The 26,404-nt window shown below is 35.8% G+C and overlaps 1 protein-coding gene across 3 annotated transcripts in view; it reads right to left on the reverse strand.

The window, feature by feature from the left end:
- Nucleotides 1-5,689: 5,689 nt before the first annotated feature.
- LOC107704170 (membrane-associated phosphatidylinositol transfer protein 2-like) overlaps nucleotides 5,690-26,404 on the reverse strand; it is a 75,736-nt gene continuing 55,021 nt past the window's right edge. For 2 of the 3 annotated variants that reach the window (XM_016507045.1, XM_016507046.1), the window contains exons 11-27: nucleotides 24,688-24,932; nucleotides 23,152-23,341; nucleotides 22,822-22,941; nucleotides 22,418-22,629; nucleotides 21,290-21,468; nucleotides 19,957-20,127; nucleotides 18,874-19,011; nucleotides 17,442-17,606; nucleotides 16,285-16,536; nucleotides 14,355-14,503; nucleotides 12,805-12,921; nucleotides 12,595-12,711; nucleotides 12,285-12,433; nucleotides 12,056-12,205; nucleotides 10,589-10,772; nucleotides 9,277-9,405; nucleotides 5,690-9,199 (exon numbers count right to left, since the gene is read on the reverse strand). In XM_016507045.1, the coding sequence (XP_016362531.1) occupies nucleotides 8,858-9,199; nucleotides 9,277-9,405; nucleotides 10,589-10,772; nucleotides 12,056-12,205; nucleotides 12,285-12,433; nucleotides 12,595-12,711; nucleotides 12,805-12,921; nucleotides 14,355-14,503; nucleotides 16,285-16,536; nucleotides 17,442-17,606; nucleotides 18,874-19,011; nucleotides 19,957-20,127; nucleotides 21,290-21,468; nucleotides 22,418-22,629; nucleotides 22,822-22,941; nucleotides 23,152-23,341; nucleotides 24,688-24,932 (3,009 nt within the window). In that variant the 3' untranslated portion in view covers nucleotides 5,690-8,857. The remainder of the gene's footprint in view (nucleotides 9,200-9,276; nucleotides 9,406-10,588; nucleotides 10,773-12,055; nucleotides 12,206-12,284; nucleotides 12,434-12,594; nucleotides 12,712-12,804; nucleotides 12,922-14,354; nucleotides 14,504-16,284; nucleotides 16,537-17,441; nucleotides 17,607-18,873; nucleotides 19,012-19,956; nucleotides 20,128-21,289; nucleotides 21,469-22,417; nucleotides 22,630-22,821; nucleotides 22,942-23,151; nucleotides 23,342-24,687; nucleotides 24,933-26,404) is intronic. The other variant, XM_016507047.1, reaches the window with a different exon arrangement.

The following is a 26,404-nucleotide window of genomic DNA, read 5'->3' on the forward strand; positions in this document are numbered from 1 at the left end:
TAATAAATCTTTATTTTTAAAGGAATAATCACATCTGTTTTATTTTAAATTTTAACAGTAAACCTCTGTTGTGCAGCACTTTGTTTGCCAAAAAAATAAAAGGGTTTAATTTTCATTTGATTATAAATTAAATTAATGTTTTATGCCTTCATCTGATTACCAGAAAAATTAAGAACATTTTATAGGGCCCTACTACTGTTTAAAAAAAGAATAGGTTTAAAATACAGGCATGTGGTTCTTCATTTCTTTTTATTAATTCACTATTTGTAAACTGATGTTTACTGTTAATTTTTTAGAAATATCAATAGCATTTGTATTAAAACTATATTCACTGAATGTAAAAAAAAAAAAAAAAAAAAGAATCGAATCGAATCGAGAGCTTGCGAATCGAAATCGAATCGGGATATCTGAATCGATACCCAGCCCTAATGCTATGCTCTGCTCACTTGCTCTGATAATATTTATAATAGTTTTGTAGGACTATACGTTATTTGGATAATTAGTCAAAAAAAAAAAAAACAGTTCTATCTGATTCTACCATTAAAACAGCAACATCTGCTGACGGACACCGTGCTGCGTTGTCACGGGAACAGCTGAAGATAATGAGGAAATTACGTCGCTCCCTTTGCCAAGTGCATTCCAGACGGCTACATAATGGCACGCACGTGCCCTGCTCGCTCCAATGTCTCCACTCCAAGGGCTCTGCCCTTCGAGGGGAGTAGGGCATAGGGATGAACACTTCTATTTGGTATTTACCCCGTGAACCGTTCGGTACGAAAACACATACCATTACACACCTACTAATTAATTATATCTTTATGATTGGGCAATTCCATTCCTGGCTTTAAATGTTTTATTTTGTCATAAATGTTTTTTTTTTTTTTGAAATAAAGACAAACATGTATAGTGATCTTGATTAGGTTAAAACGGAAACCAAGCCATTCACACAGAATGCATATTCAGCGCATTTTTTTTTGAATTTGTGGAGGTTTATTCCTTTTCACTGCGTCTCTCATGTTTTTAAATGCAATCTGTGTGATGGGCGATTTGGCTCTTCGTATTAAGCAATGCATAAATACATGATACTGTTTTGTTCATAATTGTTTATGCAATTTATGAAATTATATTTGATTTATACGAGTTAATTTAGACGTAATGCACGTTTTTTAATAGACAGTTATTTCCCTGCGTTGACATTATGTGCTGCATTATTTTGCTCATTGCGCCCTCCTGTGGCCTCGGGAGACAAGACAAAAGTTTCCTTAAAACCTATTTAATCTGCATATAAAACATAAGAAATTAGAAATTTGTTTAATTTTTATTGTGTGTTTGATTGTTAAAACAAAAAAATATTTGTTGTTTGTCTCAAATTGGGTTAATTTAAAAATACAGTGGTTAAATTTATACATTTTTTTCTATTGCTCTTTGTTTTAAAAAAGGTTATAAAAAATGTCAATAATTATCGATACCGAACGATATGAAACATTATATCGTTGACAAATTTTTTAGCTATATCGCCCAGCCCTAGTTTGAGGTACTATCAGTGATTCTGTCCTTCAGCAGTGGATACTACTTGATCTATGACTATGCTTCACATATAACAATAACAAAGAAATTCCAGGTGGGACAAAATTTGATTTATTATTGTGAATATAATGAGTAGGGAGAGCAACCACTTTTCCTAATGAGGCGATTTGTTTCAAACATGTTAGTTACAATACTGCATATCTGAACTCTTGGTAGCTTCAGAAGCTGTTAAAATGAACAAAACCCCTTCTTCCAAATATCCCTGAAACTTATTCAAATATAGAATCTTAACTTTATTTCAGTGCATTTTTAGCACTTAGACCAGTATGTTCTATGCAATTATCTTGATAGAGGGAAACAAGCTACCATTCTGAATGAATGATATAAGGCCTTAAAAATTAAGATTACAAAAGAAAGGTTTATTAAGAACTACAAACTAAAATCATATTTAAATATCTTTAATACTTCGAGTTACAGGCATGCAAACTTTGGAGAAAAAAAAACATTTTTGAATGGTCACCATTGGCACATAATGTAACAAAGATTGCTAAAGTCAACAGGTTTTACTAATGGAGCTACTGTACCGATCTCTGTGTAAAAACAACAATGATGCAGCCAGCTTTGTGAAGTCATCTTTACCCCCCTATAATTTGGCTCTGAATCTCAGATAAAACTGTTCTATAACTTATATACAGACACATGAATATTTACATATTTAATTGGCCATATTTTAATTGAAGACCATAATAGCAGCACGCAAATTTAATTCAATTAATTGACTTTTAATTAACCTATAGGTTTTAATGAAAGTGACGATATCTGAAATGTACACCTAATTTATGTAAATATTAAATAATAACCCCACTAATTATTAAATATTAATTAAATTATTCATTAGTATTAAATGTAAAAATAACACCACGCCAGTTTTAGGTGGGTCATCTTGCCCCAAGGATTTAATTTTAGCTTATTACTTCAAAATAAAAACTATAACTTTTACTTCACAAATATAACAACATGGATGTGTCCATAAATACCTCATTAAATAACAGACACGAAAAAACTTTGAGATTCAACATAATACAATGCCATAGATTATTCTTTTCCAGAGACACAATTTGCTAGCGTGTTAATTACTTCAATCAAATGCATCCTGTATCAAATTATAGGCGCCAAGAAAAATAATAATACATATGAACAATCAAGCGGCAATGCCACAAGAGCAGTGTTGGGGGTAACGCATTACAAGTAACGCGAGTTACGTAATCAGATTACTTTTTTCAAGTAACTAGTAAAGTAACGCATTACTTTTTAATAATGCATTACTTTTAAAAGTAACTTTCCCCAACACTGCACAAGAGTATACAAGAGTTGTCTCCAACACACCAGCTCCAGACCAACAATGACACTCAAACCCGTCCTATCACTACAGTAACAACAACAACAACAGTTAGCAAAGTTAGCTAAATCAACGCTACTCACGTGTTGAGCAGAAACAAAGCGACCTCGGCGTCCGTCCAACCTCCCGTTGGCTAAACGTCTCTCCAGTTTTTATTAAAGCGGGTCCAAACACTTGCCTGATCGTAACCCTTTTTATTCTTTTTAAATTCCTCTGCAATTTTTCTCTTTGTTTACGCCTCAGCCATCTCTGTTTCTACAAATCTCCCGCTCGTTCGCTCACTCTCTGACTCCTCCCCCACTCCATATGACTCCTCCCCATTATGAGCGTAAACGCCCCCTGTTTCTGATTGGCTACAACAGTGTTGTGGCGCTCGGTCTGATCAGAGCCGTTGAAAAGTAACGGGAACGTGGAGTACCATTCATTTCAGTGCTTCTCAGGGACACTTGCTGGTACATTGAAGAAATTACATGATTTTTTTGATATTTTAACACATTTGTTAACCTCAGGAATCTAACCAGTAGTGGTATTTTTATTTTATGAAGCGCATTATAGTTAATGTTTATCGTTATAATAGATAGACTATAATCGCAGTTAGATAACGTGAGCAACGCTTTAATTGCGACAATAGCACTCATTGTAATAAAATAATAAATATATTAGAAAATATTATATTTTAAATGGTCATTCATAGATCATTATTATTGCACATATTACTTGGTACCAAAAATGTCCTCAAAATATTAACTAAATATAATACTCTGACAGCAGGTGGCGCTTATGGAACAGCAGCATATGGCGTTTCCTTGGTTACCGCTGTAAACAAAGCAGCTCTGCGCTATAAACACTACTTTAATTTGCATAACATGGAGGTAAGTGGAAACGAAAATGCCATCAAAACTTTTCTGAAGATAGTAAGTTTCCCTCAAAGATACATTTATATAACCCACCTCCCCCAGTTCAATATTTATATTTTTCTTCCAATGTTTTGAGCTTGATCTGCCTGGTACAGTGTTTTATTTTGTTTTGGTAAACGATTGCAATACAGTTTGTGTGCAATTCCTGAATAGAGATAGGCCAAAATAAAACAAAAAAAAACTAATTTTTCCGATTTATGGCTGGTCGACCAGTTTCTCTCTAGAACCCGAAATTTTCGCACACTGCAGATTTAAAGGGGTCATATGATGCGATTTCAAGTTTTCCTTTCTCTTTGGAGTGTTACAAGCTGTTCGTGCATAGATAAGATCCCTGAAGTTGCAAAGACTAAAGTCTCAAAACCAAAGAGATATTCTTTATCAAAGTTAAGACTCTGCCACACCCCCCTAAAACGGCTCGTTCTAACACGCCCCCACATATCTAGGTCACTATGTGGGAATATTAGCATAATGCGCCCAAATGTGCACGCAAAGAAAGAAGGCGTGGTTTCAGTAACCGCAGTTAGTGTTGAAGCAGCCATGTCAGGGAGACGCTGTGTTACACCAAATACACAAAATAATTGATCTTTAAAAAAGCATCATATGACCCCTTTAAAATCTGAACTCGCCATTCTCGTTTTAGGTTGGTGTCACGTAAATCGTCTCTTCTTCTACTCTTTTCTTTTGTGACAGTTAGCGATGCATTACCGTGAGCGCCCCCTTCTGGATTGATCGCCTCTGTATTCGTCGTCTGACTGCACGAACCGAACTGTGAAGTCTGTACCGTGACCGTTCGGGACGAATACAGCACCGTTACTTCTCTCACTTCAAAATTAATTCAATTAACCATTGTGCATCAGTTTAAAAAGATACACAAAAATATATTTTTTTTCAGGATGTGAACTCTTTAAATGCCGGTTTATTTACATTATGCCACTGTTTTTCTGTTGCTGTTTTTTTTTTTTTTTTTAATAAAAAAAACACAAAAAATATATTCTTCAAATACTAAATGCTAAGCATAAGTATGTGTGAAGTATCAGAACATATATATATATATATATATAGCCTTCACACACATACCAACAAAAGTTAAAGTGACATGAAGCCAAGTATCATGTCCCATACTCAGAATTTGTGCTCAGCATTTAACCCATCCAAGTGCACACACACAGCAGTGAGCAGTGAACAAGCACACACACACCCGGAGCAGTGTGGGGTCCGGTGCCTTGCTCAAGGGTCTCGCCTCAGTCGTGTAAAGAATACTGTACATTCACTCCCCCCACCTACAATCCCTGCCAGTACCAAGACTTGAACCCACGACCTTTAGGTTACAAGTCAAACTCTCTAACCATTAGGCTACAAATTTTTCATTGCTTGGAGATGTAGGGGATTGAACCCAGGACCTCATACATGCAAAGCATGCACTCTACCACTGAGCTGCATACGCTGCATACCATGCCAATTCACCAAATAGTAAAAATGTACAAAATAAAATAAAATATAATGCATTGTTGAAGCCTTGCCTACAGAATGAAAGCATATTAACAAAGAATGTATGCTTAAATGGCACTGGGATTAAATATTTTAATGGGCTTCAGTAAGGACATTTTTGTCCCGTTTTTTTTTTTTTTTTTTGTATGTAGTGTAAATTAGATTTATGCAAGGAAATGAGTCAAATATTAAAATACACATTTTTGGCAAAAAAAATTCTGTTTGCATTAACAGGCCAAAATAAAACAAGGTTTAATGAACATAAATATAAATTGACTACATATTTTCAAAAGACAAAAATTATAATCCTTCTGATTGATACACATTGATAAAGCATGATAAATCACAGAAGACGTGAACAGTTGTCCAACTGTTTTTAATCCACAGTACATACAGTTATACATATGAGAGCACTGAACCACCGACCTGGTAAGAAAACTGTAAAGGAGCGAGTCAGTCCAGGGCTGCGTTTCCCAAAAGCATCGTAAGCCTAAATTGATCGTAGAACCATTGTCAGCAATGGAGCAATGATCAGTTTAGGTTTACGATGCTTTTGGGAAATGCAGCCCAGATCAGTACGTCAACAGGAATGTAAAATGAACCTGCAGTACGTCTCCATTCATCATCGAAAATTAGCTGGGAAAGTGATTCATTTGAAATTATTTGCACAGCAAGTTTTGGCAACGAACAAGATGGGGCAGGGATGTTTCAGCCATATTTATTTCATCCAATGAGCTTGTGTTGTGGAACACCTGCACACTAATCATGACAGCATTTTCATGTCAAAAATACTGTAGATGACAACATTTGACCAGTATTTATATGCATTCAAGTCTTTTAATATATGCAAATACTCCGATGTCAGTAAAAAAAAAAAATGTTTGGATTTGGGATTAACACTAAAATCATTTAAATATTTGGTAGTAACAATTGATATGATGAATGATCTATATAGACAACAGCATATTCGTAATCACTAGAAATTGGAGGTTTGTAGTGTGGCCCATTATTGAAGAGTACAGGAAAGTGTACGAAAGCTCTTCTGTGACATGCAAAGTACAAAAGTGGCTATAATCTGGTTTATCTGAGGATATAATACTCGTACACCGGCCTACAAGCGAGGCCGCGAATGTTTAAACGTATATTTGTCGTGTAAAAACTGTGGCACGAATGTCGATCACAATTTTGTACGATTCCCTGCGATGCATCTGCAATTTGGAAATAAAACTCAATGGAGCGCATCAACTTGCCCAACACTGGTGGAAAGTAGCTTGAAAACAGGTCAGTTCAGATGGCAAGAGTGTGTTTGTGAAATAACGCAACAGAAATTTGCAATTTCCAGACTAAGAATTTGTTCAGTGGTTAACATTCAAATCATAAACCAACAACCAAGATCATCTAGATATCAGTGGTACAAGTTCATAAACCTTTCAACATATTCAATGGAGAAACCTGATGTCTACCAAACTAGACACATTAAAACTAGTAATATCAGTCCAAATGCCATTTCAGAGTTGTACAGCACCAATTTAAATTCAGTTGTTTGGAGCAAATTTATCACAGAACCACATTCACAATTCTGATTCACATTACGTGGAAATTTCAATGCTATAAACTGGTTTCCAGAGTATGAGGTCTCCAGAAGGTCTGCAGAATAAGAGCGTTTTTGTACACGTGTAGGTGCGTGTGCTCCTTGCCTTGTTTGTTTGCTGAACTGATTGTCCGTGCGGTGGCGGTGGCGGCGTCGACTAGAGTTTTGCTACGGAAACACTGTCAACGATTATGCACAAGGAGACACATCATTGGTCCGTTAAAAGAAGCATTTCAGAACTGTTGGACAAAAGAATAAAGCAACACATGGAAACCTGAAATATCCATCATCTTATGGAGCTACAGAAATAAATAAATTCTGACCGTAACATATACTATTTAGTGAAATTTACATCTTTACAGTATCTACACTGTTTAAAGTTCCATTCAGAACATCCGCTCCGGACGAAGGCCACGTTCGAAGCCTCCCGGTTTGATTCGAAGAACAAGTCCGCACATGCAGCATGGCTATTCCAGTGTGGTCATGATACAGAAACAAACCGCGTACGGTTTCACGACTCTGTCATGCTGTCCGATCTAAAATCGCGAAAATTAAAAGCACAATTTCTATATACCTCAATCACTTACATATGAACATATGGACAATATCATAGATAACTGAACTTTAAAGGACTGAAGTTGATCTAAAATGATCTAAAATCTTAAAAACATTATACATGTGCCATCGAAGCGCTTGGGGAACGTTGCTACAATGCTCTGGAAACGTCAGACGTGTTCGGTTCCTATGATCTGCCTGGTTTTGGCATATTTCTTGTGTTTTCTTTTCGCTGTTTCCTATATATCAGAGAAATATATAATCGTGCATATGCGCACAAAATACCCTGCCATAAATAATAAGGGTCATGTACTACACGCGAACATTATGTAGCGACATGAGATGGTAACAAGGACCTCCACTATTCCACTAGTGCAAAAAAAAAACAATGAGATTATGCAGTTGCAGAACTACAGCTTTCGAAATGAATCGTTTTGGCCATCGGCGGGATCGAGCGAATCGCTCCCCGATCACCCAGGAAATGAGTGCAAAGGATTTTGAGAGAAAATTATTGAGCGAAATCTCGGAAAAATTGTCCGTTGTCGTCATGCAAATACAGCGAGCTGCACGGCGCGTCCTCGATGGGAAATTCTCTCCACGTCGACAGCAACAGCAGCAGCGAAAAAGTTTTACTTCAGCAGTTGTGGCGTGTGCTTACGATCGTGTTTGGTGGCTCAGAAATGAACAAAACAGCAAGAAGGAAAGAAACGTGACCCAGCAGCCCATGTCGAGGTGGCATCCCGGAGGTATTGCAAGCAGATGGCCTTGTAAAGGGATAGCTGTTCCTTTGAGAGTTCGTTCGTGCTCTGAACAAGAGGTTAAGGCCTCTGATGACCTGCAGACGGAGTTTGGTGTGACGCGATTTGATCCTTATTGCCAAATGCTGCTGGGATTCGACTCGGAGAGGCTGCCGATATGGGCCGGCCCAACAGAAACCAATGAGAAGAGGGATGTGAAATGGTCTCTGGGTCTTATCAGCTCCTCGAGTTCATGGCTGCCCTGAGCAGGTAAGAGGAGGCACGTATTTACATGTGTGGGAATCTCTGCGGACACTGGAAGGGGAATTATAGGAAAAGCGGGAAAAGTCCATACCCACCCAACGATCCGTGTTTCAGTCCCAACAGTACATTCAGTTAAGTCAGAGGCGAGGGCCACGACCCAGAGACATGCGTAAGGCGCTAGATTTCTGGAAAATATTTGGCTGCCGGACTAAAAAAACTGAAACATGAACGAAAACAATTCCCATGCAACAATAGTAATGCCGTGAGGTTCGGTCACAGAGTCTGTTGTAATACTGTGAGATTTCGTTGTGTCCGATCCTGCAGCCCCATGTGCCCCCAGAATGAAGTGCCTCCAGAATTTGGACCTGGTGGGTGGAGCCTATTTTGGGCTCAGGGCTCCACCCTCTAGTTTGCTGGTTCGGCCCCAGCAGCCGGCAGCGATGCTCATGCTCCTCTGGGCACGTTCTGCCCGCTCGCGGTCACATTCCGATTGGCTCTGCGCACGTTCAGGACGTCCTATCTGCACGGGTGGCGTGGAGGATGTGGGTTGCGAGGAAATGGTGCGCAACAGGTGATTGCGCTTCCGCAGGAAATCGCTACTGCCGCCAAGCCCGAAACTGCCTTTCCGCAGGACCATGCGAGTGCTGCCGGTCTTAGCGAGTCTCGATCTCTGATTGTACTCCAGCTGGGACAGGTGAGACGCGTAGCCGTCGGCGATGAACTGTTGAGAGACAGCGACAGGTCAGTGAAAATGCACAAAAACTTAAGGTTTAGATGAAAAACTGTGCGTAAGGATACCTGACACTGGTGTTGCATTTTCTTCGTTGGTCTCCCTACGATGTAGATCTGTGATGGCGACAGACCCAGTGACGTGTACACAGAGATGTCCTTAGTGGAGCCATAAGCAGCGAAGATCTTCATATGTGCCTACAAAAGAGCAGGATGATCTTTAAACATGATCAAACTGCTTTTCAATTAGAGATCTCACTTAAATATAAGCCAAGACTGACACATTATACATCTAATATCCGTCTAAACACCCTCCTTGTTCTATTATGCTCTAAACATCTTGTTTTGATCACCGGTTGCATACCAGTTAGCATACTATCTGTACTACGATATGGGCAATATGGTCAAAAATATTAATCACAATATTTCTTTCCACATCATTTGTTATTTATGGCAATATTTATTTCATGCCATTAATAAGGAAGGAAATGCATTTTTCACTCCCCAATGAAATCGCCATAAAGTTTAATTTTTCCCAAATTTTGTGTTTTCTGTTTTATTTTTTCTGGATTTTGTTTCATGATTTAAATACAATTTTATTATCAAAAATGTTGTCTAATTAACTGAATTTATAAAACTTTAACTATTTAATCAATCTTTTCAAATGTAATCAAATACAAATATAACAATTAATTTACAACACATTGCATTTTTATATTTAGCTAAATAAGGTGCTGTACAACAGAACTTGTATACTGTATAAATTAAATCAATAAAAATGATCTTGGTTGCATGATATTTCTTAAAATAATAATAACAATAAAAACAATAATAATAATAGTAATTCAATGTAATGTTTTAAGAAACTATTATTAATAATTAATAGGGATGTAACGATTCACTCAACTCACGATTCGATTCACGATTTTTTTTTTTTTTCAGTGCTGCACTTATGAACTTTAATATGCATTATACTGAGGCAAGATTAAAAGAAAAAATACCATCTAAACCAGGGGTGCCCAAACTCGGTCCTGGAGGGCCCGTGTCCTGTCCTGCATCGTTACATCCCTAATTAATAATATTTATATATATATATTTTTTTTTAAGGAAGATCATACAACCAAGATATTTTTTCATCAATGTATACAGTATACATTATTACTTTGAGAAGTAAAGCATTTTACTATACAATAGTAATATATAGTAATAAAGACTTTTTAGCAACAAACACCTGATCGAAAATGTTATCAATATCATGGATTTATGTATTTTTTTTATAAATATCTCTACTGATTTAGGGTTAATGCATTGTAAATGATAGTACTGTATCACCCACATCCCCTTGTGCTACAGAAAAGGAGGCGTCTGTATATATTTTCACCTCTGTGATGAGACACTTGAGGAAGTTGGCTTTGTGTCGGAGGGGGTCGTGTACGAGCCCATCGCAGAAGGACACGATCCCATGAGGGAAGTTGTGCTGTGAAAGCCAGGCCACCACACGCTGCTTCTGCATGTCTGGACGTCCCGTCACGTACACTATCAGGTACCCCAGATCCTGCCAGTGCCTAAACCAGGACCAACCACCGTCAGGAACAGCAAACATTACAAATGACTGGCCTGTGAGTATTAATAACCCTCTAAAGCCTGACATATGAAATAATAGTCAGAATATATATACACTCTAAAAAAAAGCTGGGTTAAATATAACCCAGCGCTGGGTTAAAAAGGGACAAACCCAGCTATTGGGTTGTTTTGACCCAGCATTTTTTAGAGTGTATATATATATATATATATATATATTTTATTTTTTTATTATTTTTTTTTTTTAAATTGGAACAGATTATTGAACCTTTGGACAAATACATCAGTCAGATACATCAGTCTTTTATAGCTCATATAGTGTGATAGTGACAATATGGAGCTCATATTGTGGAGGATTAAAAACAGTGGCTCAAACTGAGCAAACGTATCCAATTTGGAGCAGATGCTGATATTTATATCTTATATGTAAGATGAAATTCTGATAGCTTGTAATATAAATCAGTGAGATTGTTATAACAGAATAACAGGCTACTAACACAAAACGCATATAAATATCAGTTGTCACTCTATTTCTCCAATAATATGACTTAGTAAGATGATAATTAAAAACTAAAAGGCCTTTTACTTGCTAAAAAGTATGAACTATCAAACTACCAATGGCTATCAATATAATTGTCCTTATTTTATTATATTAAAATATTACCAAACAGTAAAATTTACTATAATAAAGATCATTTTATAATAGTCTTCTAAACATATTTAATTAAATAAAGATGTATAAATACAAATAACATAAATTAAAATAATAAATACAAAATATTAAAACAATTATTTTAATAAAAGCCAGAAAAAAACATTAGAAATTATACTATATTTGCCCAATTTCATTAAAAGAAATGGCTTTTCTAGGATTGCCCTTATTTTATTATTAATATATTTTTTTATATAACAAAGATAAAATAGCCCTTTAAATGTATTTAAATAACTAAATAGAAAGTGTATAAAAAATTAAAAATAAGTGTGAATTCTAAAATATTACTAACAATATAAAAGTTCTTCTTATGCTTACTTTATAAAAATTTCACAGAGATTTCACAGCAAAAAGACACTTGAACCACAACCAGATGTTTTTACATTCATACTAAAAGGCCTTTTACTTCCTAAAAAGATATAAACTATCAATCAGACGACAGAAGGCATGTACAGATTGTGTACGAGTTTCGATCATGTTGATCATTTAGAGAAATGTATATATCGATACAGTAGGCTTCATAGAGTTCATAAATGAATGAAGTAAAGCCCTCACCTGACCACATCAACCGCTCCTGCTCGCACTTTAGGGTCGCTGCCCATGATGGACACGCTGGCAGCAAAAGAGCCATCGATGCTGAACACGACGAACTCAGTGCCGCACGGCAGCACCGTCAGGTAACTGTCAGCAGATGTGTGGTCGCCCCTTTGGACACAGACACTGATGTTCAACTGATGAAAACACAAGCTTTTATGTGCAGCACAAATGTAGATTGAAGGCGTACCTGACCACCATTTTGACCGGATACACGCCGACGCTCAGCCGCTTGCTCTCAGGAATGGTGTAGGAAACCCGGCCGCTGCTATTGGTCAATTCTGTGCTGAAATACACCCACTCGCCGGACGGAGGCTGGGTCATGATGTGGATGTCCACCTAGAAAACGGCACAAAAATAAGATGAAATGAATTAGATAAGATGCCAATGGAAAATAATACTAGATTTTTTACATTTTCCGAAGAAGGTGAGAGAAGTTAAGGTGGTCATATTCATTTATCACTGGGATCTACACAAAATGAAGTTTATAGGGCACTAACCTTCTCTCCTGTCAGTGTGACCATGTCCAGCGGCCCGTATATGAAGCGACCCATGACCACCTGATTCCCGTCCTCTGTAAACACGGCATCGTTCATGCGGTGGTTTGCCGTAACGTTCTTCAACACAAACACATCTTTACGTTAGCAACAATCCCATAATGGATTTAAGAGTAATCTGGGATTTCAGAGATGTTGAGGTGCCCGTCTCACCCTGATCTTCACGTGGGTCCTCTTCCTTATCCACTTCTCCCGCGGTTTGGACGGAGTGAATTCTGAAACCTCCTTCCCATCTAATTCTAAAATACTGGAGTTCTCATGCCTCATTACCTGAGAGCCGGAAAAATTGCAATTACATTAGGAATTGCTTTTGTAGGATAATTGTCTTAATGTAAAATTAAAATGTTATTTCATGCAATTATGCAATAAATAGAATTTATGCACTAATAATGAACAAGTCACGTCCCCAATCTGTACATCCATTTCATAATTAGTGATTTTTGTTCCTAGCTGAAGTGGCACCGAATTGCAAATCATGCTTTTTATATTTACTTATTTTTGCAATTAGATTTTTTTTAATTGATTGGCAAATTATTTTATCACATTAAAATATTAACAACTTTATTAAACACAGTTTAATATAATAAAGCTACCAATTACATAAGTATTTTAAACATTTAAATAATGTATTAATAAAAATAAAATAATTATAAAATAAAAACATCATTTTAAAAATGTATTTTACTAAATGCCAGAAAAAAACATTATAATGATATGTGTCCAATTTCATTAAAAGGAACGGCTTTTCTAGGATAATTGATTTTATTTAATTACATTAAATTGTTACCAAAACAGAAAAGTTATATATAAAAAAGATAAAAATGTTAATTTTAATGTTAAGTTTAAAATAGTCTTTTAAACATATTTAAATTACTAAATAAAAATAGCATAATAATAAATACAAAAAATAAAAGTTAGAAAAAAAACATTAGAAATTATATTATACAGTATTTGCCTAATTTCATAAAAAAAAAATTAAAAAAAAAGTTTTTTCGAGGATAAATTACTTTTATAAAATGTTACCAAAAATGGTTTAATATAATAAATATAACCATTTTATAACAGTTTTTAAAGACATATTTAAATAACCAAATACAAAATGTATTAATAAATTAATTAATTTTAATAAAAGCTAGAAAAAAACATACTATATTATATAATTTCATTACAATCAACTATGGACAATTATCCTAGAAGAGCCACTCAAGAATATTCAGTTTTTTTTGTTTTTTAAATGCAGTACTGCATGTTTGCAATGCACTGTGTACTTGATAGTGGATGTTTCTGGGTGCAAATAACCCTGAATCTTTTTTTAAGCAGAATTAATATTTTATAATCTTAAACCATATGGTAATCTTCACCTGTCGGAGCAGGAAAAATATAATAAATATAACCATTTTATAATAGTTTTTAAAGACATATTTAAATAACCAAATACAAAATGTATTAATAAATAAATTAATTTTAATAAAAGCTAGAAAAAAACATACTATATTATATAATTTCATTACAATCAACTATGGACAATTATCCTAGAAGAGCCACTCAAGAATATTCAGTTTTTTTTGTTTTTTAAATGCAGTACTGCATGTTTGCAATGCACTGTGTACTTGATAGTGGATGTTTCTGGGTGCAAATAACCCTGAATCTTTTTTTAAGCAGAATTAATATTTTATAATCTTAAACCATATGGTAATCTTCACCTGTCGGAGCAGGAAAGACACAACGTCCGTTGATTCCCAGTAGGAGGCGTGAAACAGGTGAGGTAGAGCCACGGTGGGGAACGCAGTCAGAGCATCAGGACAATACAGAGCGAAATCAATGCGCTTCGTGCCCCACCAGCGAGCAGCGACTGCAGGAGAGACGACACGGGACGTTCAGTCATGCCTGTCCAAACCATTACCGCTACAACAGCAGCTTCAAATACCATTAGAGATTTCTGTTTCCTCTGTACATAATTTATGAACATTTCAGCTGCTGGTTCTAGGACAGGACGAGGACATGTGATGCAGGATTGCTTCAGGGGCTCAAAAGGAAGTAAAGAAATGGAAAGTTGTCGTTTTGTAATGTGCACTGGGCCGTGCGAGGCTGTGGTGCACTTCTCTCATCTGCTTCCTCTCCATGACCCATTGCAAAAACACTCAAGAACACAACCCTATTTTTGGTTTGTAATTCTTAGAATTAGGGGTTGAATGTTCTTGAATGGCCTCTAGTTCTCTACAAGTAGGACTGGGAATCGAAAACCAGTTCTTTTTTAAACTGGTTTTATTTTGACTGGGAAGATTGGGGGTTGTGAAAAAAGACAATTAACAGATATTGTATCCTTGTATTGCGACATCCTCACTGGTTGCACATAACAACAAACCTACAGTGTGAACAGTGTAGTCTGATTCACAAACAAATAACTTATGAAGTAGTTATTTTAAATAAATCAGTTTAAAAAAAAAAAAAGACTCCCTTATCTGTTGTTAAAAACAAATTGGGACTTGAAATATATGGTATTTAAAAAACAGTAAGAATAATTACTAATACAAATTATGCAATGAACACAATTTTTGCACTACTGCAAAATTAACAATTAATGTCCCTGATCTATACGCAAATTTGATAATTATCTGCATAATAATATGCAAATAATATATTTTGTAATTCATTTTTTAATTAGTAATAATAATAATAATTTTGTAAGACTAATTTTAAATAAAAAATTATAAAAACAATTTATACACTACTGCAAAATTAACAATTCATTCCCTTGATCTGTATGCAAAATTCATAATTAGTAATTTTCCTTACTAGCTTGAAGTATCATCCAAATAATATATTAAATTATTTGCATAACATTATGACCTGTGATGTTATTTTTTTTTAATTGGCAAGACTAATTTTAAACAAAATGTAATTTATGCACTACCACAAATTTGCATAAATAATATATAATAGAAATAATATTATTATTTGCATAATGTGTTAAAATGTTATAACAATTTTGTATTTTTTATTACAATAAAATGTTACCAAAAAGAGTACATTTTAATGAAATATAGATAACAATTTTTTAATAATCTTTAAACATATTTTAATTTTGAAATAAAAATGAATTTTATTTTAAAAATAAGTAATTTTGCTTAAAATATAGTTAGGACCACTTATTGGGTGGAACTGCTTCCTCCAAAGTACTAAAAAAATTGTTAAGTGGAATAAGGATCACTAAATTCCTTATAATTCCCATTATTATGTATTAGCGACCGCTAACAGAAGACATATACGCCATGAGCATGATGCACAGCCAGATAATGAGAGCAAGACAAGTCAACATCCTTCAAAGCATCTTCAGAGGGTTTTCATCATTCAGAGCAAACCCAGAGCGGCTCAGGACTCACGAGATGAAGAACCAGAGCGCCAGCGCTGAGCTTTAAAGGGAAGGGGGCACGAATTCAAAAAACAAGGGTGTCAGCGCTAGGGAGGGTCAGCAAGAAAATAGGCTGAAGATTTGGAGGACTAAAACAGGAAGTAGGAGGGATTGCAGGGAATGCAGTAATGCTAGAAACTAACGCAGGCAAACAGGAGAGCGGGTGCATCTGGAGGGTCCAGGAGACCCTCGGACCGGACGTCTACCCACGCTCCAAGTACCTTGCTCGATGTCCAGCGGGACACATGGAGATGGCGGGTCTGAGGCGAGCGAGGGTGAGGGCTCAAAGCCTAGAGAGACACTCTGCTCTGAATCATCCAAACAGCTGGAATCCTGCCTTTCTACCTGCTGCTTATTTGGCGCTTTGCTGGATTTGGGGGAATGGCTTCGGGAGCCGCTTTTATTATAGGGAAGCGCCAATTGGGACAAAAGACTGAGCTTTTTGGAGAGACTAAGTTGGCATGCTTGCGCTACTAGAGGAAAAAAACAACATCAAAACAACAGCAGTCAAAAGATGAACATGACATGTGTGATATTTCCCAGCTATATCTGCAGCATTGGAAATTGTGGCACACTACCATTCAAAAGTTTGGGGAAAGTAAACTTGAAAATGTAAAAAAAAAAAATGTATACTTTTATTTAGCACAGTCTCATTAAACTGATCAAATGAGAAAGACTTTTATGATGCTACAAAAGATATATATATATATATATATATATATATATATGACACTATATGTGACCCTGGTCCACAAAACCAGTCAAAAGGGTCAATTTTTCGAAATTGAGATTTATACATCATCCATACAATGTATTGTTGGCTATTGCTACAAATATACCCCAGCGACTTAAGACTGCTTTTGTGCTCCAGGGTCACATATGATAAAGACTGTAATAATTTTTTATTAAAGATAATAATACTAATAATATAGTAACACTAATTTAAAAAAAAAAAATAATTTATGCACTACTGCAAAATTAACATTATTAATTAAAATTCATGCCCAATGGCTGCTGAAAATTAATCTTTGTCATTACAGGAATACATTACATTCAAATATATTAAAATAGAAAACAGTTACTTTGAACGGTAATAATATTTCATCATTTTTAATAGTTTTTACTGTATTTTTGATCAAATAAATGTAGCCTTGGAGAGCATTAAAGACTTCTTTCAAAACATAAAAAAATATGAAAGATTCCGAACTTTTAAACCGTAGTGTGTATATTCATGTATTCATTTATTCCATATTTAAGGTAAATGAAATGTGTTTTTGGGTAAAAACACCAATTACTTAACTTCACTGCTGCAATATGACATAGTTGATATCTAGATGACTGTATTCTTCTAACCGAGCGTGTACGTGTGTTAACTTACTGTTGGCGATGTTGGAGGCGGTGTAACTGTCCGCTAACCCCGACACCTGGCTGGCGATGCTGGTTTCACTGGCCCTGCGCGCCCCGCGGAAGGCTGGAACAGATGCCGGAGACGAAGGATTGGAGTGATCCGCAAACATAATGCTGTGAGACTGCATCGCGTCCGCTGCGAGGACCAAAACCAGCAATTACTCGCAGAGACTGGGGACTGACAGGGAAATTAGGGCCCAGAAATCTGACAATTTTCAGTACTGACTACATCTCTGTTCTAAAACCTAGTGAGCTGCCTATCTAGACAGCAGTCCATCTAGAAGGCATGACAGGTGCACTCACTGGGCAGCATCGAGATCTCACTAGATTTTGGAATGGAGCTAAAATGATGCATCATTATTCATTTGTAAAAGGGCCGTTTGATTCAAAATGATGAAAGGGAGTGAAAAGAAGAGGCAAACAAAACCAAAAAAGAGAAAAAGTAGTAAATACTGCCCCCGAGTCCATTTTATTTGAAGACCTCATGGGGCATTATCTACCAAATACACATGCAACCCATCATCAGAATCAGGATTTGTCATGAGTCAAGATGCTTGAATTTAGATTTGTCTTATTATTCTTGCTGTATTGTCATTTTAAAGGTGAAGTGTGTCATTTCTATAGCACTGCCTGCAAGAAATGAAATTGCAAAAACAATGCTGGTTTCCAAAAAGGTTTGCCAAACACTGCCCATATAGTTTGGACTGTTATATTTTACACCAAAATCAAAAGAAAGAAATATTTAGAAATTGAAGGTCCATTATTTTTATAAAATTAAACATTTCTTTTCTAAAAGCCCCCACAAATACATAAATTAAATATTTAATGAATATTATATATTTTCATATAAATACAATATAAATTAAAATAATTGATGAATGATATAAAATTATAAAAATACAATACACACACACACCCACACACACATATATATATATATATATATTTTTTTTTTACTATAAAATACTGAATCTAATAAGAGAATCGTAATCGTTATAGTAATCAGAGAATAATGAGGATAACAAAAAAATTAAGTATTGGGGGCAAATATATTGTGATTTTTCTTTGATTATGTGGTGAAATGTATCACTCTTTGCAAGTCAACCTATGAATGGCTTATAAACGTGTCCACACTAAATTCAACTGAAGTTTTTTTCATACTGAAAAAATACACACATTGATCACACTTCACCTCTAAATTCAATACCATCAGATCCACATTGCAGCATCCAGTGGAAGGAAGTCAGTCAAAAAACAACAAGCCCAAATCAGAGAATCAATGTCAGAGCAGACGCACAAACACAGCTTATGTGAAATGAAGGCACACGCCACACAGGGGTGACACACATAATAGGGGTGTTTACGATAAAAAGAGATGTGAGAAACCAGGAATGGCTACACACACTCAGCGGGGGCCGGCGTGGCTTGCCAGTTGAGCACAGGGACGGGAATGGAAGTCTCGCTGATGCCATCCTGACAGCGCTGGGCGGCACAGCTCACACTCTCCAACAGGAGGTGAGGGTTACTCTGGATGGTTTCCACTGCCACATGTCAAACCCAGAGGCATGAGACGTGGAGACATGAGAGCGACGGGAAGGGGAGAGAGACAAAGAAACAGAAAATAAAGACAAATAACAGACAGAAATGACACAAACCGAGACACGAGACCAGCAGTCGTGAAGCAAACTCACGACAGAACTGCAGTGATGGACAATGCTCTTTTATAAAGTGCTGCTTTACACTAAACCACTACAATATATGTATCTATTATATTTTTGTAGTATAAATGCTACTGTAATTTGTCTAAATGCATCCTGGACAAAAGACCAGCTACTCACCTGCCAATCACCAATTGGACTAAAACAAATATGTAAACTAGCCATTTATGTGCAGCTTTCTGGGGTTTTTTTTGGCATATTTTGCATTTTTATCACATGCAGTCAGACAATACATAGTGAATGATGTATGCAGCAGGGATATTATAGAAAATATACTAAAACCATAAACAATTTTTGTTACTTGAAATAAAAATAAACGTTCACTGAAATAAAATAATTTTATCTCAGCTAGTTGCCAAGGCAACATTTCTTATTGTCATTTATTTTCCCTTGATGCACTAAAACTAAAACTGGAAAAAAAAATAATATATATATATAAATGATACAATAAAAATACAACACAATTAATAAAACTTTAACTAAACTTAAAATATAAAAATAAAAAAATCTATTAATGAAACATATATGAAAAACAAAAATATTAATGAAAACTCAGTCAGTCATAAAATCAGGGACCGTCCACCCAAAATCCAATCACGAGTGGTTAGAGGAGACGCTTTAGATATGCATGTTAATACCAAGTAAAAAAACAACAACGTCTCTCGCCTAGCCACTGGCGATCAGATCACTCGAGATAGATATTAGTAGCAGGTGTAATCCTGGTCACAGCAGGTGTGCGTGTTGACGGAGAAATCTCTCCACTCTTACCCAGCAGCGCTGACTGGCCATCACCCAGCGGGAAGCGCTGGTAGCGCGGCACGCTAAACGGTGGCATCAGGTGGAAGCGCTTCTCCAGCAGAGGCTCCAGACGTGAGGCAGAGGGATCCGCCGGGTGGAACAGGTTGTAAACCTGCTGGCACGCTGGACGAAGATGAGCCACTGTAGGAGGGAAGAATAAAAAAGAAAGAAATGTGTTAAATTTATCTAAAATTCTGGTATACATTTATTATATATATATATATATATATATATATATATATATATTGCGGTTACTGAAACCACGCCTTCTTTCTTTGCGTGCACATTTGGGTGGCATTATGCAAATATTTCCACATAGTGAGGTAGATATGTGGGGGCGTGTTAGAACGAGCCGTTTTAGGGGGGCGTGGCAGAGTCTTAACTTTGATAAAGAATATCTCTTTGGTTTTGAGACTTTAGTCTTTGCAACTTCAGGGATCTTATCTATGCACAATCAGCTTGTAACACTCCAAAGAGAAAGGAAAACTTGAAATATGACCCCTTTAAATATATTGTAAAATGTAATTTATTCCTGTGATAAAAGCTGAATTTTCAGCATCATTACTCCAGTCTTCAGTGTCACATGATCTTCAGAAATCATTCTAATATGCTGATTTGCTGCTCAAGAAACATTTCTGATTATTATCAATGTTGAAAACAGTTGTGCTGGGTAATATTTTTGTGTAAACTGATACATTTACTTTTTCAGGATTCCTTGAGGAATAGAAATTCAAAAGAACAGCATTTATTCAAAATATTTTGTAACATTATTAATGTCTTTACTGTCAATTTTGATCATTGTAATGCATCCTTGCTGGATAAAAGTACTAATTTCTTAAAAGAGAAAAAAAAACTTACTAACCCAAATCTTCTGAACAGCAGTGTACTTTCTTTTTTTTTTTTTCACCATAAACTAGCTAAAAAAAATGTTGCAGTTTATGTTATTCCTTCATTATTTCATCCGACACATTGCTCCTTGTGTTAGTTTTGTCTGACGAGCTCTACATAACAGATGTTGGACTGGGAAACTCCCGTCAGCATAATGTTCACTTTCTAGCCCTCTAAAACAATCGCTCATAATCTGCTGGCAATCGATTTAAGTTGCTTATCGGATTAATACATTTGAAGCCTTTAAAAGATTTGAAACACTGGACATCAGAACAAAAACAGCACGAACAAAAGAGATTACACAGTCCAGGTAATCCATCAGAGGAAGTCACACTTCAAATGATCGCTGTGGCATCCAATTTCATTCTCTTTCATCCACTAGAAACTAAAATAAGAGTATTCAAGGTTAACATACTGTCCAAAGAAGGGACGACGGTTTTCCTCAGAGCGAGGACCAGGCCTAGCGGAGAGCCGAAGAGGAAGAAGTCAGATACTTCGAAGTCAAACTTTCCCAGCGCTCCTCCTCCCTCTAGCATGGTACTGCTGCTGGACCGGCGAGAACCCGGATCGTTCCTCAAAACGCTGGAGTGCAGACTACATACACGCAATTTACATAATTATTTATTATTATTATATATTTTTAGAATGGTTTTAACTATATTATTACAACCACACTGATATAGAAATGTCAGGAAAAGTATAATCTAAAAATAATAAAATAAAATTCATTCAAAAATTCTAAATTAATATTCATTTTTAAACAAAACTATCGCAGAGTTCATACTTTTTGTACAAAAAATGATTATTAGCTTTTATGATTACTATAGAAGTATTTTTTACTTAAATACTTTTGATTCAGATAAATTTGCTAAAGAACCATTTCGATTTTTGAACCACTTTGATTCATTTAAAAGATTTGACTGAAAAGAATTCTTTAAAAAGATTTACAATTTGAATAAATACTCATTTTTAAAATAAACTATTGCAGGGTTCACACTCTTTGTGCAAAATAAAATTCCATGACTATAAACAAAAATTTTATGAACACTGGAGAAGGATTTTTGTCCTTAAATAATTTTGATTCAGATCAGTTTGCTAAAGAATCATTTAGATTTTTGAACCACTTTAACTGATTAATTTTTGACCACTTTGACTGTGATTCATTTTATTCAAAAGATTTGACCGAAAAGAATGTTTTACTCTACTCAAGATGTAAATCTAGTCAATGTATTGTATTGTAATATTGAAATATTTACTACATATTTTTTCATGAATTTTACATTCATGTCAAATTTTTTCATGCATTTTTCAGGACTGGAAAGCAATTAAATAAATATTACTATTTTCAGGTTTTCCATGATCGCGAAAACACTCAATAATATATAATAACATATGTAATAACATATCAACAATTTTAAAGAATCTTGTATTTTTTTTACACCTGGGATTTATTGTTTGAAATATAAAAATAATCCCCGATATTATCTGCTAAAGAAATGTTAATATTGACCAATTCCATGATAAACTATCAGCTGTGGTTCACCTGGTCAGGAAGGCCTGGTGCTGTTTGATGGTGTCGAGCTCGTAGGTGGAGGAGTCGCTGCGTTTGCGGGGCAGCTGTTTTTTGGGGTCGTCTGGACCGCTGGAACGAGGAATGTCTATATTACTGCGGCTGAGGTGCCGACTGCCCTCCAGAGTCAAACCCGAGCAGTGAGTGCTGTTTATAATGATCCCCGGTGACAGCAGGTCATTGTCCTGCAGAGGAAGCGAATGAGTGATTAGTATTACAGCGGTCATGTGATGGAAAACAGCATTTTTCTTGCCCTTTTGAAATGAAAGAGTTTGATGTGTCACACTTTCAAATACAAAAGGATGCAATTTGTCTTATCTGTTATGTTGTGATTTATTAAGGGTAATTAATCACTGTCTGGATGTGTGTGTGTTCATCTGCACACTAACAATGCTGCCACGTCGGCTGCTGTTTTGACTCTCTGACACGGTGACGTTGCTGCTGCAGAGAGCATCAAATCCCAGAATGCCTCCCACACAGTCACCAATCAGACACACCTGCACAGAGACACGCATTACATCACATAAAGAGAGTCATGTGCTGGGCAACGAATGAGGGAAATTACAATTTAAAAACAACATTCACAACACTTCCATGATGTGATGCATAACGTCACTGTTGCTAGCATGGTTTATCAAATTGCTTGCATGTTTTAAAATGTTTCCAACATGATTTAACACATTGCTAAAAAAACCCAAAGTACTGACCTGTCCGGTGAAAGTGGCTCCCTCCAGGGATTTGATGAAGTCACTGTAGACCTGATTGGCTCGCACTATGACCGTTGCCACGGCGTCCTGGTACTGTGGTGCAGAGGTGGCCAATAGGGGCAGGGCGGCCAGAGGGATGTGATCCTGACTGTTGGAGAGGCAGCCTTCGTCATAGCTGTAGGGACTCAAACTGAGTCAAGGACACAAGAACAGAGAGCATGCTGGGTCATTACCAGCCACAAACACTCTTATACACTGGATTAGCACATAGAACGGCATACTACCATACTAGTCTTTCTGCAGTATCCATGCAACACTCATATAACCTACCAATAATTTGCCAAAACGTGCAGTTTACATTCAGAGCGCACAGCACTGAATACTCTATCCCACAATGCAAATGTGTTTTCAAAGGTGTAATGAATTAATCAATATCAAAAGAAACTTATCACCTTTTTTCACTCCTTATTTGACTGGACTGCAAAAAAATAAGACATTTTACACAAAACTGGATGTTTGGGAGTTTTTTTGCTAACTGGTTACATGACGACTGGATGTTACTTATTGAATTAAACACGTTATACAGTGTCATTGACAATGTAGCATACTATTTAAGTGATTTATATATATATAATTTTATAACTTTCAGATTTGGTGCAAAACCAAAGATCTCTGATTGAAACACATTTGGATATATTTACACTGTATACTAACTAATAAAAAACAAATATAATTCAAATTTAAAATAAAAACAAATATAATTCAAATATACCAATAAAGAGCATTTTTCTTTTTTTTATTATTTATTATTATGAAGTTATAATAATACAAATAAATAAGTATTTATTATTGTTATTATTATCATCATCATCATCATCATTAAAAAATTTATTAATTAATTAACTAGTTGATTAATTGCAGGGACTTTCTAAAAGCATTAACAATAATTTAAATCTATTTTTCTCCTATACAAAATAAATAAAAACATTAATTAATTTAGTTATTTATTGATTAAAAAGTATGAATTAATTAATTAGTAAGTAAATAAATAAATAAATAAAATAAAGGACTTTCCTGAAACATTATTAAGCGATAATTTATCTATTTTTTTATACCAAATAAATACAATTATTTATCATTATTACTTCAGAATAATAAACAATTATGAAATAAATAAAAAAATAAAAATGAAATTCTGGAAACATTACTATGCTATAATTTTAATCTATTTTTCTATATAAAATAAACAAAAGTATGTATGCATGTATTTATTTATTTATTGAAAATAAATAAATTAATTAATTAATGTATTTATTACAGGGACTTTCTGGAAACATTATTAAGAAATAATTCTAATCTATTTTTTCTATACCAAATAAATAAAATTATTTATTATTATTATATAATAATAATACAATTATAAAATAAAATAATAAATAAAATGTGTTGCCAGTTTAAGTTAACAACACAACTGAATGACTACCAGAGGTCTTGTTTATTCTCCTGGAGGTGGATTGAGTGTGTGTTCATGCTCACTTTGACACCAGAGAGAAGGCCTCCACACACACGGCCGGACACGGAACCAGGCGGATGGCAATGCGACCCAATGCAGTGGGGTAATGAACCCGCATCACAGCATCGAACGCGCTGCTGATGGTGTTGACGTCCCCCTGCTTGCTGTTCTGGTCTCCGCTGCCCGTATCTAGGATGTTGCCGCCGTGCAGGACCAGGATGAGGACATGGATCTTGGACGGCTGTAAGCACTGCTGTGAGGAACAGTCCTGAGGGACACATTTGGACAGCTGTTCATTCTGCAGCTGCATACGGTTCGTTTAAAACATCCACACACACTCATGACAACATGTTATTGTGAAACAGGACAACTTACTAACAAACAACACGGTACAGACCGCAACAGCAGGCTTCCGGAAGTAAAAATCCCATTCAAAATCTCCATAGATATTTCAATTTTCAGTTAAAACACAGACATATGTTTCACTAGAAACCACGTCACAAGTGTGTCGACTCAGATGACCATAGCTAAAATTAGCTACCTATATTTCATTAGTAAATGTGGGGCTTCTGTGGTGTTAAAAATAAAATAGCATAAAATATACTGTAGCAGTGGTGATTTCTAATAAGAAGCTCTTATTATGTTGATTATGACATTTTGGCTGACTTCACTGTCATACAAATAATTGCTCATTATTTATTATGCTCAGTATTAGAAATGATTATGCATAATGGTTTGTTCATTCCAGTTACATGTACAGATGTTTAATATTCAAAATAATATACTCAAAGGTGGGGTAAGCGATATCTGGTAGCCAATGTTGACATTTGAAATCACCAAAACAAACATGTCCCTACCCCAAAAGGGTCTCGCCTCTATTTTCTATGTTCCTGTGGCTCAGTGGTAGAGCATTGCGTTAGCAGCGCAAAAGGCCATGGGTTCGATTCCCAGGTAACACACATACTGGTAAAAAATGTATAGCCTGAATGCACTGTAAGTCGCTTTGGATAAAAGCGTCTGCTAAGTGCATAAATTATTATTAATTATTTTGATAGCTCCGCCCCACACATACGTACGCAACCCAGGCAACGATTAGTTCTGTGAAACAAAGCAAAACCAATGTTACACCGTGTCTACACCGGACGCGAGTGGCGTGGCATGACAAAATACTATGGAACTCATCATAATCAGTGATGCTGTCTACACCATAGATATATATATATACATATCTATGGTCTACACTGAATGCGGCGTGGCACGACACGACAAATCCCCGACAGAAAACTGCTGCTGTGTTCTATTTATGATGTATTGACACAAATTTCAAATGATTTTCAATGGTCGCTTTGTCGCGTCCAGTGTACTAGACAGACTTTAGCTGTTGCGGCGCAGACACGGTGTTACACGCCTTTTGAGAAGAAACAAAGCAACCTCGGCATCCGATCGCAGGCCTTCCGCTCCTTGAGTTCTCTCCAGCGCTGGAAAGCTGATCTGATATTTACACGGATACTATTTGCCTTATTGCCTACTTCTTGCCTTATTGCCTTAAGCCTTATTTTGTTCCGCAGACGTTTTCCTCTTTTGTTTTTTATCCGCCATCTCTATCTTTCTGTCGCTCGGCTCGCTAATGTCCGTCCTGTGCACTGAGCGCTCTCTTCTCCACATCATGAGCCCCTTACTGCTGATTGGCTACAAGTTTGTTTTGTTACTCGGCCCGAATCAGTTTTCTAAAGTGTTTTT

The sequence above is a fragment of the Sinocyclocheilus anshuiensis genome, unplaced genomic scaffold, assembly GCF_001515605.1.
Source record: "Sinocyclocheilus anshuiensis isolate Anshui unplaced genomic scaffold, SAMN03320099.WGS_v1.1 scaffold690, whole genome shotgun sequence".
Lineage (NCBI taxonomy): Eukaryota > Metazoa > Chordata > Actinopteri > Cypriniformes > Cyprinidae > Sinocyclocheilus > Sinocyclocheilus anshuiensis.